Source organism: Leuciscus leuciscus (assembly GCF_965113295.1).
Source record: "Leuciscus leuciscus genome assembly, chromosome: 14".
In the NCBI taxonomy this organism is placed as follows: Eukaryota; Metazoa; Chordata; class Actinopteri; order Cypriniformes; family Leuciscidae; genus Leuciscus; species Leuciscus leuciscus.
The window spans coordinates 27,851,393-27,865,300 of NC_138738.1; the positions used below are offsets into that span (position 1 = coordinate 27,851,393).

The following is a 13,908-nucleotide window of genomic DNA, read 5'->3' on the forward strand; positions in this document are numbered from 1 at the left end:
ATGCTGTGTTGAGCAATAATGTCTAAGAGCCTCTCAGTGCCAGTTCACATCACACCACAACAAATAAAACATATATTGATATACTTGTAGTGCATGTTCTGTGTTCAAAAGAACTTCACTTCACATCCACTAGCCCATATAGAAGTAAGGCCAATCATTTGTATAGAAGGTTGTTTTCGCCACACAATAAAACTTTTTAAAAGATAATTGCGACTTTTTATCACATTGCAAGTTTACATCTCACAATTCTGACTTTATTTCTCAGAATTGTGAGATACAAAGTCAGAATTGTGAGATATAAACTCACAATTGTGAGAAATAAAATTCTGACTTTATAATACACAATTGTAAGTTTATATCTCGCAATTCTAACATCTTTTCTCAGAATTTTGAGATATAAACTTGCAATTGCAAGTTATAAAGTCCAATTCTAAGGATTTTTTTTCTCACAATTGTGACTTTATATCATGATGCCATTCTGACTTTATATCTCCCAATTGCATGTTATATAGTCAGAATTCCGAGATATAAACATCCAATTCTGAAAAAAGAAGTCTCTCAATTGCGAGTTTATATCTCACAATTCTGATGTTATAACACAACTGTGACTTTATATCACACAATTCTGACTTTATAACTCACAACTGCGACTTTATATCACGCAACTCTGAGATAAAAGTCGCAATTACCTTTATAACTTTTTGTTCTGTGGCGGAAACAAACTCACTCACATTGTGTCGATGTGATAAGAGTCACACTTGGGAGCCCCAAACACCTCTGATTACTTCAGAGAAGGTCAATGAAAATTGGCGAGTGGAATTTACATGCCACTTCTTTCAGATTTGTTCTTCGGAGCCAGTCTCCCCACCTATGCACAGATAAGTGCAGGGAAGTTCCCCTGGATGCTCTGACTGCGATCTAAAGGAGTAAAATACTCTAAAAGAGCAAACAGCATCTTTTTAAAGATTTCCACCCATGTATTTCTGAATGTGGTCGACATCTTTGTCCCTCGGAAGGCCAAGATCTGTGAATCAACTGTTTGGGCCGTGAGGCAGCATTGTGAGAGTATGGCCATGGGGACGTTGTGGTACTTGTTCTTTTGTGGATGAGTTTAATTTCTCATTCAGGACTCGTGACGAGGATGAGTTATCAATCACAGCATCAGAGGGTAGTGTAAGAACTGATTTTCCTGTTAAGACAAAACACACCCTGCAATAAAGTCATAAAATGCACCCTGGACAGCAGATAGCAAAGACAGAGCACAGGACATCGCCTGTCCAAACTTTTCTTCTTCCTTATCTCTGCACCCCCCTCTCTCTCCCACTCTCCCTCCTTCTCTCCCTCCTCAAGTCACTGAAAGTTCATTAAGAATGTCTATATATCACATATGATGTATCTTGTGAATATGTTGTTTTTTCCTTTTCATGTTTGGTATCATTTGGTATCAAGAGTCTTAAGGCCTATTTATACTTCTGCATCGAACTGCCGCCGTAGCTACGTCGTAGGCTGTGTGTAGCGCGCGTACCCTTTGGCGTACCCTGACGTGCACCTCTCCAAAAATGTAACAACGCGTCAATTCTACGCGGACGCAAGCGCTGTGATTGGTCTGCTAGAACCCCTCCCTCAGGGTTTCACATGCTCCCTAGGTGCGCGTCAACGCGGACAACAACGCAGAAGTATAAATTAAAACCAACACGTTGCCTACGGCGTATAGGCTCCGGCGTAGGTCCGACGCAGAAGTATAATGAGGCCTTCAGTGCGATTGATTGGTAAAATGGTCTTAATTTCATTGCAGTCATTGGTTTAATGAGAAAGATTGAGAACTTAGGAGAATCCTGTTTCTCCTCTCTGGGTGATATCTCTTTAAGATATCTCAAGAAACCAGGTGCTACCAATGGATTGGCCCAAACAACTCTAAACAATATTTGTATAACCCTTTTGTTCTCGTCTGGGTATTTAAGGCTGGGTGTCAGAGCAGTCTTTGGGACCCTTTACCAGGATCATCCCCCAAACAGTGCTATTTCAGTGTTTTCCTGTTGGAAAGCCCTGACACACCACTGTGTGTCTCTGTCAGGAAAACATTACTTACTTTTAGAGTCATCTTTGAGTAAATGATGTCATGTATTTTTCTGAATTGGCTTTTAATCATTTACTTCTGTAATTGGCATGATACATTTTTACCTGGCAAATAAATGTTACATCTTGATTTATTCTGAAGTTTCAGAAATCATTCATTTTAGTAGATTAAAAGTGCAGTCTGGTGTTTCTGCAAATCTTTGTCCAGGATAGATCAAACTGAAGGCACTTTGAATGGACCATGGGGCACATCTTAGGAAGACCTTCTGATTTCTGACTATTCCCTGACTTAGCATGTTGTGCGCTGCAACTATTAAAAAAAAATACACCTATGGGTCAGCAGCGTGCGGCCGCTTATAGGGTAAAATAATTGCACTGCACCCTCTGACTATTTCAGGACTGGCTAGTTTGTGAGCGTGAGCGCACATTCGCGACGTGATATCTCAAAGTGACACTAGGTCCGTAATGAATATTTGAAATGCCCAGAATAATCAAAGATCTAAATTAATTAATAATCAATATTTACGATTATTTTCTAATCAGAAACACGATCTAAATTTGATTATCATTTGAAATTGGAGTCAGATTATGCATAGAGCTAAACTAATACTAAAACGAAATACCAATAAATTAAGTGAACTTCACTGGAGTGCTGAAAAGACATACATGCATTATTCCTTCGCCAGGCCGTTGGATTCCGTCGTTGGGCCAATGGATGGTCCTTGCAGTTGGCTTATGCCTTCAGAGCCGGATGACTTGATTGGACTTGTTGGGTCTGGTGTGGTGGTTCAGACTGAGGCTAACATTCTTGCCCGGGCTGCCGCGAGCATCAGGCCAGAGAGGAATCCTCAGCCCTCTCCTAAGCATTAACAGCTAGATGATTGGTTTCTGGGCTCAGAGCCAGACTCACATCCACTCTCACTACCATGGTCAGTGGGTCAGCCAGGGGGTACCCCGGAGGTCTCACAGATTAAGCATGTGATTTTGGGGGGGAAAAACCCTTCATGAAGTGCAGTGGAAAGCAGTGACCTGGCGTTTCCTGATGGATCGAGGTTGTTCCTGAACTCCTGCAAGTATGTGCTTAGAACTATTAATGTACGTCTCCACGAAGTGCTGAAATGTCAATCACAATTGGCAGTATCATCATGCCATGGCCTATAGTCATAAAAAGAAAGGCAAATCAAACTTTATTTACGAAACAGAAGATCAGAATTAATAATTTCTTTAATTTCTTTGTATTATTTTATTTTTCATTTTTTATTAATAATAATTATAATAATTCATTACATTTATATAACGCATTTCTCTGCACTCAAAATGCTTTACATGGAAGAGGGAATCTCCTCAACCACCACCAGTGTGCAGCATCCACCTGGATGATGCGACGGCAGCCATATTGAGCCAGAACACCCACCACACACCAGCTTATTGGTGGAGAGAAGACAGAGTGTTAAAGCCAATTAGTATATTGTAGCGGGGCTTTGGGAAAAAGGAGAGCAAACACGTAAGTTGTTAAACCCGGAGGGTGCGTTTATTTCTTGTGCAATAGTGACAATTGAAGGAGTGTTGGTGCTCTTGTGCTTCTGTTGTGAGAGTGCTGGAGAAAGTGGAGTGAAGACTGCAAACTTCAGCCAGACAGCAAGGACTTGACCAGTAGAGAGTTCTATGAAGGCTTCCAGGTTCCTTCTCATTAATCACTCTCTGTAAGAGAAAAGGGTAAACAGAAGGCAAACAGACTTTAGTGAATGTCTGGGAGATCAAAACTCAACTGGTCTTTCTTCACTGGTGGGTATATGGCCCCAGTGATGAGTTGGTCGATGGCCGTCAGGTGTGTGCGTTGATTGCTGGTCAGCTGCTCTGTGTGTGTTGCCAAGGGCGACTGATGTTGGGATGAAGGGAGATAGCTGTCAGGTGTGTGTGTTGATTGCTGGTCAGTTGCTCTGTGTGTGTTGCCAAGGGCGACTGATGTCGGAACGATGGTTTGATTAGGAGGCTATGATGTACAGAGGCCACTGGGCAGATTTGGCCAGGATGCCGGGGTTACACCCCTACTCGTTTCGAAAGACATTCATTTTAAGCAATTTCGTTATGCGCTTTAATTTTTTTTTTTTTTAAATGCTATTTAGGTTTAATTGAGGCTATATAAAATTATTTATATATAATTTAGCTATATTTCAGTTTAAGTTTAGTTATGTCTTTCCAGTTAATAATTTTAGAGCTTTCCAGTTTACTTATTTCAGTCTATTGCAAGGCAACATTTCTAATTTTCTTTAATTTTTTCAAACTAATATTATTAGGCCCGATTTATTTAGCCTAATTTCAGCTTTATTTCAGTTAACTTAAATGCTTTTAATAGTTTTAGTTACAAATTATTTAGGCTAATGCCGGTCTAGGACACCATTAGGCCGGGAGTCACAATTAGGCAACCCCATAAAAAATAGTTTGGTTTGCTACATATTCCCGCTTTTGGGTCTTCTTTCCTGACTATAGGCCATGTCATGATGATATTGGAGGGTGACAGAATTTGCATAAAAACGGTTTAATTAAATTATATTGTATTATCAAAGTTTGGGAGGAGCACGTTCAGATAATCAACCAAATTAACTTAAATTGGCAACCAAATTAGCAAATTGGACCATTGTCTGTGTCTCATCCGAAACAGGTATTAAATATAGATCCTCGTCTCTTTTTTTCCCTGTGTACCGTAACAGCGTCAAGATCGTTTTTTCATGGATGTACTGTATGAAGTCACCAGTTAACATTGTTGCCATAATACTTTCAGATTACCTGTTTTAACACTAGAACTACCTAGGCCGTCATTTTGACTGTTTTAAAATTTTGCAATGTAATAACTTTGTTGAAATAAAACCCATGTAACTATAGGACACTGACTTTCCTAAATGTGTCTATATTTTATTCTATCATTGTTATTTTATTAAAATTACAAGACGCAAAATAATTGAGTATTTCTACCTTGAATGGCCATAACAGTCATACTGGCATTTGCAAACGACCTTATGACCGTATGCATACAATTTTCATTGTAATTTTACAGCATGATATTTTTGCTCACTAAAACAAATATTGGTCACTAAATCAGTTTGTTTTCTTGCAGTTTATTATATTTTCATATTCTTTTCCCGTGACGGTCAGAATGTTTTGGCCAGTTTGGGGCATATGTGTTTCATATGTGCCCATAAAGGTTTTACCTATGCATTGAAATGCATATTGGCTATGTTTTTGTAAGTTATTGTATTCTAATATCCAAGGATGAATACATTTGTTTTCATTTTACAAAGAAAATAATAGAAAATTGATCTCTTTCGACTTTGTATCTGTAATTACAATAGCTGTTCTGTGGTTGTCAATTAACTAATACATTTTCACACAGGCCTACATTAGAATTAAAACAGTGTTCTGATGTTTATTACTACATATCCTAACATTACAGATCCATTTATTCTTAGATTTGATATAGCTTGTTGAAATTACATGCAAATAATGTATGAGCGGTCAGAATGTTAATGTTGAGAATGTTCTAGTGTTAAAGTTGGTTAAGCTTAACCAACTTCATTTTGTTAAATTGTCTGACTGAAACGTGTTTTTGTGCTATATTTCTTTCAAACAAATGCCTCTTGTTTTGATATTCTGTTATATGATCAAAATAGTTTTATACTTTTTAATTAAAGCTCAAATGTGAGGTTTGTCTTTTCCATCTGCAGCTTTGCAATAGGACTTCATTGAGTGACTTTGAATTTTGTGTATGTTAATATAGATAAGGAAAGGAGTTAATGTTTTCGTGTATTCAGATTTTCAAATAGAATCAGACCCTGCCAAAAGAGCCTTAGTGGAAGAGGTCAAGTGATTTTGTAGTCTAAATTTAACCTTTGCAGCCCACTGCTCCCCTAATGATGATAGCTGTGCTATTTTTAGTATGATGTGGCAGCTGTGAAAGCATTTATTGCCTCTGAGCTGCCAATGACACAGGCTCCAGTACTGTGTGACACATACATTGTTTGGTGGTAGTGAAAAAGAGATGAGCTTAGTCATACTGAAAGGCATATATGAGAAGTACACACAGACTGATCAGGCTCAAGCAACAAACCACGCCAGAAGAAAGAATTGGAGCTCAACCTGAGTGGATTAACATCAATATTAAGAAGATCGAAGCTCCTGTCGTGTGGAATATTTTCCATGACCTCCTGCAACTGATAATTAAACGTTTTTTTTTTACAAAATCATATAAAAAAAAGAGGTCAAAGGTAATTTCTTAGAAGAATAGCTGACATCAGGGTCAATATCCTCTTTGTCTGAAGAAGAGGTCCCGAAGATTAGTGTTTTGGCTGGTCCTAAATGCTAATTTAATACTTCTGTTGACACGTAAGTTTACATTTGATGTTTACTTTTTTTACAATGGTGTTTGTCTTCCTTTGCACTTAAAAGCAATGTCGTAAAAATATTGACTAAGTAAATTGAATCACGTTTATGTTTTAAAAATGTATGTTACTAAAATATTTTAAGTATGGGACTGTTCATTTTTATCCTACATAAAATGACTGTTAAAACAAATTAATTTGTAACCTGTATCATCCTTTTAGTAATATCCTATACGACATAGATATGTATTACATCACTAGAATAATGCCGCTAATCCCTAAACTCAACAAAAATAGAGAGAAAAAAGAACAAGACAATTGAACATCACTCATGTATCCCAGGGCTCTACGCAAAAAAAAAAAAAAAAAAAAAAAAAAACTCGGGACACGGTCAAAATATTTTGCGTCCTTTTTTATTATTGAACTTATTTTTTTATAATTAAGCGTCCTTTTAAGTTCTCTTGTAATATTCATGAATCAAAGTACAACATACATGTACACAAGCAGGCACTTGGAACTGAGAATTACTACAAACTACAAAGGAATTAGAGAATGCATAAGCATCCGATATAGGCTATTTGATATATGAGACATATTCAGATAAAATTCTAATCCAATATCTTTCAGATAACCCTGACAGGCAACACTAATTGACTGGAGCCCTGACTATGAACATATGATAAACAAAAGTATGTGGTAACATTTATAATAACTTTCATTAGTCATCCGGAAGAAACATAATGCTTAGCAGATGAATAGGTCCACATTTAAATATGAATATTTATCAAACTTTCATGGTCATGATAAAAATCTGAATGTATGTTAACTAATGATTACATATTATATGGTATTTATTCATGTTTAATTAATTAACATTATTATAAATCAGTAATCTTCTATGCTGCTTTGACTGATATGGCAGTCATTATGGATTTAGACTGACAAATCATCGTGGCCCACTACCTGAATTGGTAATGAACTGAACACAGGTTACAAGATTTCTTCTAAATTGAACTACACTTTGCTTGGCACAGGATATTATGGTGCAAGACATTAAAAAGTTTGAGGTGCCGAGGAACAAACAAAAACATCTACATGTGTAAATTGAACAACATTTAAAACACATCATGTGTAAATGCCCTTTAAACAGTAGAAAACATTCTCTACTGATTTGGATTGAAACCACTGAAAAGCAGCCATAATGTGAAATGTAATTTGTATGTAATAGTAGATGGATTAGGATGTTTGTATTCATGCTAACAGCAATGGTATTTTGATGTATAGTCCCTGCTATAGAAAAGTGAGGAATTCTGATGCTATGAGTGTTTGTCAAAGTAATTAATCTGAACACGCTTTGTCTTATGTTGCACATGGCCAACTCTCCTGCGTCTTTTTTTGGACAGACTATATTTAAAAGCTTCCTCTTGATATACAGCACCAGCTGTCTGGTCTTAAGCAAGGAATGGAGTTATCTTGACTGCTGTAAGAGGACTTCCTTTATGCAAGGAATGTCTCACTATCCCATATAAAGTTCACAACGAACATAGTATTGTACCCTTACAAAAAAAGTAACTGCAGTACTTCAACTGCAATAGAAGTGCGTTAATTTGGACGCAATAACAGCAGTACTGAAAACTGCACTTACACTGCATATAAATAATCACCATTGCACTGCAGCACAGAAAACATACCTAAATTGTACTACAGTTATAAAGGAAAGGGTAACACTTTAGAATAACGGTCCTTCATTAATTCAGGAAGTAATGCAGTCCAAATACGTAGTGCTAAATTAACACTTCAGCTACTACTATTAACTAATCCATAAGTAATAACAAATTTAGGACTACAATAGTTTGGTAATCAATAATTACTGAATGAAATCAGCCACATTAAGAACTATTAGCTAACTATGACAAATCATAAATAATTGCCAGTTGATTACTGAACACAACATTCTCATGTGTCTGAGACATGAATAATTGTCTTTTTTACTCTGAACATGGTCATAAAATGCATCCCTAATTACTCAGGTGTTACCTAGTCACTCTGCAGGAACTACTTGTGATCTGGACCATTATTTAATTTAGCGTTTTGGGGGCCTAAAAATGCACATTTTTAGAAAACTATACTGTTAGCATTGCATTGTAAATTACAAAAACATGAATTTGTGAAAATGGTTATGCATGTTTATGCATATTATGTGTTCAGTCTATATGTGCATCCTGTTTCTTTACAAATTGGCATCGCCAGCTACTGGCCTAGCATGCATAATATAGCGTTTTTAGTAGTTTTTTGTGGATCCGTATGAACAGGGATCGCTTTGACAATGTTGTCGGCTGTACACAAAAAAACGCAAAGGAAGAACTTTTCAGCACATCGACATTATAAAAATCTGAAAATGCCTTTAGTGTGATTTACTGAGCCACAAGTTCCCAGATTAAACTCATAACTCATGACAATGACAATAATGTCACAAATGTCAGATTGAAAAATAATGATCAGTGTTGAACTTTGTTTTTCAGAGCTGAGTATGTGCCACAGAAATTTGTGCCATTCTTAATTCCAATAATAACACAGAATAAGTGATTACCAAGAAGTAAAAGATATGGATATATCTGGAGGTGCTCCACGTGTTCTTGGTTACCCGCGCCCAGTTCTGGTGAAACGTGGAACAGATGCTGTGCTTAAATGTCAGATTGGTGGAGAACCCCAACCAGATGTGATCTGGGAGCGGAAAAATGAGCCTATTCTTCCTGAGGGTCGTTACCGTATTACCCAAGATGGCAAGGTGTACACCCTTTACATTTCTGGGGTGACAATGGAAGATTCTGGGCAGTATATTTGCAGAGCCACGAACAATATCGGGGAAACATATGCAGCTGCTACCCTTAAAGTGGAAGAAGAGTCTCAAGAGCTCCAGCAAACACAGCCACCGCCACCACCACAACAAAATGAAGTAAAAGTGATTCCACCAGAACAAGAAATCAAATTGATGATACAACAACAGGATGTGGTGGTACAGAAAGCAGACCCATTTCAAGACCACAAGCCTCGTTTTCTTATTAAACCTCTTTCTCTAAGAGTAGACCGAGGAGAAGATGCTGCCTTCTCCTGCAAGCTGACAGGTGAGCCTTTGCCTCAGGTGGTTTGGGAGAAAGATGGTAAACAGTTGAATGAGATCTATGAGAGTGCCCACTACCATGTGGGCCAGCAAGATGGTGGCTGGTTCCAACTGAAGATTTTCAGAACAAGAGCCCCAGATGGAGGTGTCTACATGTGCAAAGCAGTCAACAAGCATGGAGAAGTGATGACTGGGGCAGTGCTCCTGGTAGAGGCCATTCCAGAACAAAGAGAGGGAAGCATGACAAATGGCTACACCAATGGTCATTACTCACCACAGCTTTCAAGGGCCAAACACTCAAAAGAGCCTCACCTGAATGTGTCGAAAGCTAAGAAGTTCACTGTCACAGAAGGCAAACATGCCAAATTCCGTTGCTATGTCACAGGAAAGCCCAAACCAGAGATTGTATGGAAGAAAAATGGAGAGAATATTGTGCCAAGTCGAAGACATCTCATTTTTGAAGATAGAGAGGGATATTACACCCTAAAAGTACTGTACTGTAAGCAACAGGATACAGGACTCTACATATGTGCTGCTTCAAATGCACTGGGAAACACACTGAGTGCAGTGCAACTGTCAGTTAAAGGTAACTCAAACTCCAATTAGGCTAATTGTTTTATTAATTTTACTTAACTAACAAAGCTAAAACATCTTTAAGTTTTATGACCATTTGGCATTTTTTTTTGTGAAACAAAGCAATCTAACAAAATACGCCATTATCAAAACATTCTACTTAAAGGATCTTACAACTAAAATGTTTTGGTAGCTACTGTCATATCACCATTAGCTCTCATTATGAGTTAATATGTTACTGTAGACCCCCGACCACCAAAATTACAAAATAAAACAGTCTGATAACAGGAGCAGTAGTGTAGAGAGTAAGGCGTGTGGCGTTAGCTTTTAGTGTTTTCACAACACAACGGAAAATGTACAACACAACGGAAATAAGCCACAACACAACGGAAAATGTACAACACAACGGAAATAAAGCCTCAACACAACGGAAAATGTACAACACAACGGAAATAAGCCACAACACAACGGAAAATGTACAACACAACGGAAATAAGCCACAACACAACGGAAAATGTACAACACAATGAAATAAAGCCGCAACACAACGGAAATGCTCCCGACCACTAGAGGGCTCTCGGAGCGCAGTAAAGTTAGTTTTCCTTGCCATTGTTCTATTAAGTCGGCAGTCTTAATATATCAATAGAGCTCGGGCGTAGATGTTATGGAATGGTGCATTGTGGGTAACGGCGGCCATTTTAGAGGCACCGCAAAAGCCTGTTTATAAGATATTAGCGTAGCCGGCCGGGATCCAGAAAGAGTTATGGACCGTGACAAAAAAAAGTTGGCTTTACCATATACGGACAAACTTCATAATGAAGCCAAACAACGCTACTTTAAAAAAAATAAAATAGATTATAGGCGGAATCTATGAACAAAGCCTGGAGTAATATGAAAGTTTACCAAGCCTCAGTTTCCCTGATATTTTCTCCTATCCAGGGCCGGATTAACAATTTCATGTGCCCTCGGCAAAAACATTCACACACACACATTTTAATCGTTTATTAATAAACAAGTGTTTTTTTTGTTGTTGTTTTTTTGTCACAGTCGGCTGCAAAGATGAGGTTGACGACTGGCGATCTTGGCTGTAGTGAACACGCCAGAGAGAAATGCACACTGCATACTTTAACGTTTAACGTACATAAGCAGAGAGCTGTCTGTTTTCTTTCGTTTTGAATTGTTTGTTTAAAAGTAGACATTTCTATATAGATATATTTATTAAAATACAAATTAATGCAAAACGAAATTCACTTTAAAGAAAGGCTTTGTGCTTTCTGTTTGAAGTCTCTGCTCCGATCAATTTAAAAACTTGTCACTGGAGGCTCACTTGCATTTCACAAATGAATGAGTGCAAGATCTGCAGATCTACAAAGTAAACGCGGAGAAAACAATCGTTCACACCGTTAACCAAGCATCAGTGGTGACACACACACTTGTCAGATTCTGTGAGCCACGAAGCTTGTCTATGCGGGTTTGTTACACTTCAGGAGTAATTTATCATACGTGCAATAATCCACTGTTTTCGTCCGGTAGTATATTGACGACCATAGACTGTAAAAATGACGACCAGCGGCGACCCAAGCCATCCGACGAAAATAGGGAAAACTAATATGATTTATGAGGCGTTTGCCCTGTCGATCATGAGACCGATTACAGCAATTCACAATACAGCAATACTGAACCATTTTCCAAAAATTAACCTAAATTAATGACCAAATGATCAACGTTACCTACTGCCTACTATACAGTACATCTACTTCCGTACCGTGATTCCCACAATGCATTTCGGCGTGACGCAACGATCCCGAACTCTATACCACGATTCGTTTTTACAGTATGTAACCATTGTATATCGACATAACATATACTTCAAAATCACCTACATGAATTATAGCTGCGTATTTATACTGGAGAATGCTTTGACACGCTACCACGGCGCATCCCTAAGGCAGGGCTTGACATTAACTTTTTGAGGCATTTGTCCTTCGGACAAGTAAATTTATGTTTCACTTGTCCATGCACAAAAGTCACTTGTCCGGGTAAAGATTTATAATTTTATCATGTATTTTTTTGTGTTTTGCTAATGCAGAATTCGAACAAACCATTGAAAGCATCCAAACACTATCAATATGAATAAAATTCTGTTGAAACAGTAGAAAGGAACGTGTCCCAAGAATAGAGTTCCCCTTCAACAAGAAATAAGGATCTCCAGACTCCATAATACAAAGTAATACTTTGCACGCTGGTGTGCAGTGTATCACCAGAGGTAGTGGTGACTCTTGGTGTAAAAAATAAAACTATCTGACCTTTATGCAGGCTTCAGTATGGACTGTGTGTCTGTCCAGGTGGGTAAGTCATATCGGCAACATAACTGGAACACTATTCATCCTCTGTATCTTCGGACTGACGCCTTGATTCCCAGGGGTTAAATCCTGGGCGCCGCTGCCTTTGGCTTTTAAAACGTGTAGCTACTTTACATCTGAATATTAGCTAATATTTAACTATGTACATTTAACCAATACAAATGCTGTTAATGCTTGTTTACAGTACACGGCTGCCGACGCTAGCTAGCTAACGTCACTTACTTGTCAGCCAGGTTGGGTTGCCCCCGACATATACCACAGAACATTACTCCGTCTTCATAAATAACCCAACCGAATTCATCTTTCCATTTGGTTACAAATTTTCGTCCCCGTTTTAATTCGTATGGTGCTGTTGGTGTAAGGTGACTTGTTTTTGGAGCTTTTCCTGTCAATCAAAGCATTCTGAGTTGGACGCTGGTTCGACGGATTGTGGGGAAATTTTTTTTTCGTTTCAAATCGACAGTAAAAAATTGTTTACTGTAATGAAGGTGTCATAAACTGCTCCGAGACACGAAGGTTAAGATCCAAGTGCAGCTTTTATTGAAGGGGTAATCCAAAGGCGTAATCCAAAGTACAGGCAAAAGGTCAAAACACAGGTAGGCAGTCCAAACAAACAAATAAAGAAACAAACTAACAAAACAGGCAGGGACCAGAGGCAAGAGAGTAATCCAGGGACCAGGGCGAGATATTCAAAAACCAGACAAGAAACCAGGGAAAATGCTCGGAAATGCAGACTAACAGTACAACAAGACTTCGCAGTGAGTGAATGAATGAACATGGTATAAATAGACAGACTAACAGGATGAGACAGGTGAATGCAATCAGTGAATGAGGTACAGGTGAATGTGATCAGTGATAAGTGATGAGTCCAGGCAGTGAGTTATGGGAACTGTAGTTTGTGAGTGAATAGGAGAGTCTTATGTGGAGTGCCCTCTGGTGGCTCTCAAGGGCACTCCAGCTGGTGATCGTTACATAGCCCCCCTTTAAGGAGCGGATTCCAGACGCTCCTAAACTGTCCAGGAGGGAGGTGGAGCGGAGGCGGACCCGGGGGCGGGATGGAGGGCCAGGCCCGTGGAGCGGCAGAGGACCTGGATACTGCAGCAGGATGGGAGGCCAGGGCGGATCAGGCTGTGCAGGCGACCAGGGCGGAGCAGGCTGTGCAGGCGACCAGGGCGGAGCAGGCTGTGCAGGCGACCAGGGCGGAGACCCTTCGGGCAGCCACGGCGGTGAAGACCCCTCGGGCGGCCAGGGTGGAGACGACCACTTGGGAGGCGACGACCCTTCGGGCAGCCACGGCGGTGAAGACCCCTCGGGCGGCCAGGGTGGAGACGACCACTTGGGAGGCGACGACCCTTCGGGCAGCCACTGTGGTGAAGACCCCTCGGGCGGCCAGGGTGGA

General features: G+C 39.2%; 1 protein-coding gene and 1 long non-coding RNA gene across 2 annotated transcripts in view; one reads left to right on the forward strand and one right to left on the reverse strand.

The window, feature by feature from the left end:
* The first annotated feature begins 6,075 nt into the window (after positions 1-6,075).
* The window catches only part of obsl1a (obscurin like cytoskeletal adaptor 1a), a 41,825-nt gene continuing 33,992 nt past the window's right edge, over positions 6,076-13,908 (forward strand). Inside the window, exons 1-2 of the mRNA XM_082136669.1 lie at positions 6,076-6,456; positions 8,975-10,159. Coding sequence (XP_081992795.1) covers positions 9,058-10,159 — 1,102 coding nt within the window. The 5' untranslated portion in view covers positions 6,076-6,456; positions 8,975-9,057. The remainder of the gene's footprint in view (positions 6,457-8,974; positions 10,160-13,908) is intronic.
* LOC309474537 lies at positions 13,027-13,777 on the reverse strand. Its single transcript, XR_014197374.1, has 2 exons — positions 13,598-13,777; positions 13,027-13,490 (listed from the first exon to the last, which is right to left on the reverse strand). It is a non-coding gene; the product is annotated as an uncharacterized lncRNA (long non-coding RNA).